This window comes from Musca domestica, unplaced genomic scaffold (assembly GCF_030504385.1).
Source record: "Musca domestica strain aabys unplaced genomic scaffold, Musca_domestica.polishedcontigs.V.1.1 25, whole genome shotgun sequence".
Taxonomy (NCBI): Eukaryota; Metazoa; Arthropoda; class Insecta; order Diptera; family Muscidae; genus Musca; species Musca domestica.
The window spans coordinates 11,123,525-11,129,278 of NW_026712277.1; the positions used below are offsets into that span (position 1 = coordinate 11,123,525).

Genomic DNA, 5,754 nt, shown 5'->3' on the forward strand with positions numbered 1-5,754 from the left:
ATAAAATTCAAATATATATACTCAAAATTGATTCGATATGCTTTCTATTATAGAAAGCTGCCAAAGCTGGAAGCTTCCACGGATACTGTGTTGTGTGATACTATTGTCGCGCTGCACAGATCAAGATACCAAAGTATAGTAAAGCACATAGGCTCCATGTCGTTTATTTACATTTCATTCTGTGGTACTTGTATCGAAATTTACACCACCCTTAACTTGCCGATCCTCACTCGTATTACTTTCTCTGGTCTTTGTGTCTCTTGTTATTTTACAATGTTTTATATTATCTGGTACGAAAAAAAAAAACGTTTCTATTTGCGGAAGGAGAATTTCGTATGAAAAAAAAAACAGATGTTTTGCAGAACCATAAACAAGCAACGACCGATGTCGTTGGCAAGTTGTCAGTGACCAAAAATGAACCAGGTAGTTAGGTTCGTTCCTATCTAAACCTGTGTGTTATCGGTTATGATGAGTTTTATATCTAGATACTTCATTGTTTATCACACTCACATTTGGAAAATTCTCAAGTAGAACCCTCTGACTCATGTCAGCCATATTTGCATAGATATTATATTCATTGTCGTGATTGCTAATAAAAAAACTATAAAAGATCGTCGTTAGTAACCTTGAAGTCATATTAAAACTGACAACATCAAGGCAGTTTTCCACGCACTACTTTTCAATTTTTCTTTACTATCTTAAATAATTGTCCCGGCAATTGGGGATGCATTTTTGGTTTTTGATTAACTTAAAAGCCCCAATTGATATATTGCTTAATACCCCTTGCGATTTAATATTTTTCTTACATTTCTGAAATAAAAAATTTATTATAGGTTTTGGTATATGGCCATTGTGGCCTGTTATCGCAATCGAACAACGTGTCAATGGCACGCATATGATACCCTAACAGCGCCAGCATCGTTTTTAAATAACAGTATTTCGGTATTGCACTATGACATTCATGTTGTAAATGGCCATCCCAACAATTCAGACGATCATCCCTTACATATGAGTTCTCCTTCGATCAACAGAATCTTTTAGAAATGTATTTAATATTCCTGTTGGTTTACATTGTTCTACTGCCCATGCAAATTTACGCGGTGCGTTTGCAGAAACATCCTGTCACAAAGTTGTTTACAATCAGTTTGCTAAGTGAGTTCGTAAGTTTAGTATTAATAACATCCCATCTGATCAAATATGCCAGCAATGGCAAAGGATTGCCAAATTTGCAGACATCGGAGACATTTTAGATATTGTAGTAGGGTAAGTGTGAATAGTGCCAACAAGTTCTTCTCAGTAGTATGCCTCTTTCAATTTTCCCTATAGACCACATTTATGTTAATACTGCTACTGCTAGCCAAGGGATGGGCTGTAACACGTCAACAAATAAGTCGCACCGGTTGGATTATATTGATGAGTATATGGGTGCCCTATTGTGCTTTTCATGTGTTCCTCTACTACTGGAATAGAGTAAGTTTGTGTATTTTCCATGCATTACAAATTTGTATATTTTATTATTCATGAATATAGACGGAAGTTGATATAATTTCCGATGTGGACGAGTATCAAACTTGGCCTGGTTGGATAGTTCTTATATTACGGTAAATATAAATTACTTTGCTGTTTTAGATAATAAATTTATTCTAATATTTTCTATATATAGCACCACATTCATGTTATGGTTCCTGTACGAACTACGCAATACCATGAAATATGAACATTCATCTAAAAAACTAGATTTCCTTTTACATCTGGGAGCATCCAGTCTGGGTGGTTTATTTATCTTCCGATAGTGGCCATAGTAGCATTACAAGTGAGCCCCATGTGGCGCTATAAATTATTATTGGGTATAACAAATTCAGCTGATGTTTGGCATATTGTGTTATGACAGGACTCTGTGGCCAATAGATCTGGACAGTATTTGCTTTTGACAGGCTCAAAATACGCAGGTATGTAAAAATCGAACTTTTTCCGAACAACTCATTTACTGATTGAATACCTTTGTTTCACTAGGTATGGATGAACTAGACGAATTCAATGAAGCCCCAACATTGTGCGGGAACGTGAGAGAAGGCAAAATTCTATCGACAATCCGTGGTGGTGGTTACGAATGCCACCAGCAATCATTCAACGAATCGGCCAAATGGTGACGCCTGCGCGGATCTTTTAGAAGCAGAAGACCTTGGACGCGGAACTTCTAACAGACCTTAATAAGAATAGTCATATTGTGGCATAAGAAGTGCCACACCGTATTTAGGACGTATGTTTAAACTGCGCAATTACTACTGAATAGTGCTTATGATAATGGTTTTTATTATTGTATTGTGCGCACACCTCATACACAATACACAGAAATACAATAGTTGAAAATCTTTTTGTATAAGCATTTGCCAAATGCTAAGATAACAGAGTGATAATCTTGTTTATAACCTGAGAGTTTCTTTCAATTATTATTTGTGTAATTCATATAATGTATACATAGTAACATTAGCGATATTAATTAATTATAATATAACATAAGCAACGAATGTTTTTTTTTTTTTTTAAGTTCCAACATTCTATTTTAGCAACAATGTAAAATATCTTTGTATCTAGACTCTTTTCATTTTTGTTCATTCATTTGATTCGATAAATATGTCATTCGCGGTTTCTTTTAAATTCGCTAATAGACGTACATTCAAGTTATAGCCATTATTTTTGTGATTTATGAAATGAGACACACAAAACAAAAACAAAGCAAAAAATACTTTATTGTTAATTATTAGTCTTTGTATATTTTTCTAAGAAAATATCATTGAATATGTTATATTTAAGTAACACAACAACAACAACATAACACAACATTACAAAACGAAACGCTGCATACATTCATTAGTTTTTAGTGTATATTTCTATTTAAGATCTAAAAGATTTAAATATTTTAAATTGGATAATAGTGTCAAAATGATGTGACAGCTTTTGATCAATCATGTCATATAAATTTTAAATGAACAAACAAAAGAGAAACAAAAATAAAAAAAAACAATTATAGAACTGAATTAATATCACTGGCAATGTATTTTCTTTTAGTTGAAAGCTATCCAAAATATGGAATGTAACCAGAATAAGCTTGACAACTTTATAGCCACTTGTGTTCCAACGATTTTCATTGCGGCAAACCACAAGAAAGTATATATTCTTAGTTATTCGGTCAAATATGTATTAATAATTAATTTAATGCACATGTGTGTGTGTTTGTTATCGTGAATATCTTCCTTTAATACGCCCAAATTAAACAACAACAAATAAAGTTGACGGCGTTTTCACCGTAGCAAGAGTTATTAACAAATTAGTAATGTCACGGCCAACATCGTTAACACTTAACCCTATTCTCAAACTTTGTTTTATGTGGTTGTATTCATCACTCAACTGTTTGGCCTATTAAATTTGCCCTTCAATTTTAAGACAAAACGTTTCTCACAAAAGGGAATTTACAATAGGATTTATTGTGGCATTCTTCACCTACTTTATTGTGGATTTTTACCCTTTGCTGCCACCTCACCCGTTACCGACAATGCCGCCTACAAGAAGGCATCGTTTTATGTCATTTTAAACTATGCCATTACCATTTTGAGATTACCAGCATTAATTTTCACCCTATGGGGAGTTTGGTGGCATAGCAAAAATCTTTACTGTGTGATTCAAGACTTCGAGAAATTGCGCTTGGAGAATTTCCATAATTTGAAGGAATCGAAACGATACCAGATAATCAAGAAGAACGATCGGTTGGTGTGGTCAAAAATCCTAACAACACTGAGTGTGATGATCATGTTCTACTTTCGAATATTTATGTTTGCCAAAGAACCCTCACTGAGTTTTATTTTGTTGTCCATTTATTTCGGCTGTTTGGAGTGTTTAACTATTTACACCATAAATTTCTTTTTCTGTGGCATATGTTATGCCAATTGTGCGCTACATTATGTCAAAGAGATATTGGATGAACTCGAAGGAGATTCAATTTCATTTAGAATACATCGCCTTTCCCAAGTGTTCGGAGATATTTGCAAGACCACTAAGAACTTGTTTATCATTTTCCAATGGCAAATATTGTCCATAATGTTGGCAGCAATGATTGCGCTGATTGCCTTATTCTTCAACTTGATAATCCTGTGGTTTACATCGCCGAGGATATTTCAAATTCCTGTGATAGTTTTAACTCTGCAAGCAGCCTTTATAAATATGGGAGAGATTTTTGTAACGGCATATGTATTGAATGACATGAAGGAGTGCCTGAAGGATATACAGCGAGTTCTGATGGAACTCACATGGAAATGTGATTTTTTCAACAACAAGGAGTTGGATAATGTTGTGAGTATTGAACGTGTTTTTTAGAGTTTTGTATAAATAAATAAATATTTTGGATTTCCATTTTAGATGGACATGTTTTCGCTGCACCTGTGTGTTCGAGCACCTCAAGCTAATCTCTGTGGATTCTTTGATTTTGATATGCGTATAGCTATTAAATTCTTACAAGCAATGCTGATTCATTTGATATTGTTGGTGCAATTTCATTTCAGACACATGGTGTAGAATTGTAGTGAAATAGAAAAAGTAAAGGGTCGATTTGGTGGCACTAAAGAAGAGAGTTTTATAAATCGGGAGTCTATAAGGCAGTTCAAAAATGTAAAGTAGTACTTTCAGAGTTTTGTATAAATTGTTCTATCTATGCAAGGTTTCTCCAGTAACATTTAATAAACTCTCCGTATGCAATTTTTCAAAATTTCACTCTCATGTTCTTATTTTTTCTGTACTTTTGGATAAGAGGACGACATCCCGTAAAATGGGGTAAAAATTGTTACAATAAATCGAATAAAACGATACATCAAATAGTCTTTTTATACCCTCAGCCATTGGCTAGAGAGGGTATATATCAATTGATATGGTCAAAGCGTGCCTAGTCGAAATAACGGTTTTAGACCCTAGGTCTCTTTGGACAAAATCCGTATCAGGACATTTGGAGTTGATCTGGCGTTGTCCGTCCGTCTGTCTGTCTGGTGCGCGCGATAACTTTCGAAGGGAGCATCCGATTTGGTCCAAACTTAGTACATCGTAACATTTTTGTCGAACTTAGATCGAGTTCGGAGATGGTCAATATCGGTCCACTCCTTCTCGAAATTTTCAAAAAAAAAAAAAAAATCTGCACAGAAAGAGGAACGATAATCCGATTTTGCTCCGACTTTGCAAATCCTAATATTTGCATCAGTGCTAGGTCAGGTGCGAAAATGGACAATATCGGTTCACTCCACCAAGTACCTCCCCCACAAAGGGTCAAGATTTTGAATAATTACAACTCTCATAAAATGTGATGAAAGAGTACAATTGTCTTTAAATTTCCCACATCCGAATATTTTTAAGAACCCAAGGTCTGGTGTGAAGATGGAATATCTCGGCCCAATCCTTCTGGGACATCCCCAACAAAAGGTCGAAGTTTTCAAAAATATATTTTCGGCACAGAAATAGATTTTTCTACAGCTTTGCAAAATCTAATATTTGCATCCATGCTAGATCAAGGGCAAAAATGGATAATATCGGTCAACTCCATGAAGTGTTTTTTGGTAAATAATTTGCAAAAATGGTTAAATTTGAAGATTTTTTCCACGTAAAGGAACAAAGTTAGGGTTAGGGCAGCTGTTTTTGTGATACAAAAAAAAAACAAAAGGCTATCTCCATCTATTGAATATTTATATATTATTTTAATTTTTCGTTTTTTTTTAC

The 5,754-nt window shown here is 34.4% G+C and overlaps 1 protein-coding gene and 1 pseudogene across 1 annotated transcript; both read left to right on the forward strand.

Moving 5' to 3' along the window:
* Positions 1–1,269: 1,269 nt before the first annotated feature.
* On the forward strand, positions 1,270–3,038 carry LOC131802939 (uncharacterized; annotated as a pseudogene).
* A 92-nt stretch (positions 3,039–3,130) lies between these two features.
* LOC109612901 (uncharacterized) lies at positions 3,131–4,758 on the forward strand. Its single transcript, XM_020037365.2, has 2 exons — positions 3,131–4,347; positions 4,414–4,758. Exons 1-2 carry the CDS (start codon positions 3,802–3,804, stop codon positions 4,567–4,569), a joined length of 702 nt encoding a protein of 233 aa, XP_019892924.2. The 5' UTR covers positions 3,131–3,801; the 3' UTR covers positions 4,570–4,758.
* The last annotated feature ends 996 nt before the right edge of the window (positions 4,759–5,754 follow it).

Bases quoted from the DNA above. Each gene is read 5' to 3' on its own strand.
- LOC109612901 (XM_020037365.2), top strand. From the start codon at position 3,802: ATGATCATGTTCTACTTTCGAATATTTATGTTTGCCAAAGAACCCTCA. The intron at 4,348-4,413 runs GTGAGTATTGAA...TTTCCATTTTAG, and splicing joins ACAAGGAGTTGGATAATGTT to ATGGACATGTTTTCGCTGCA.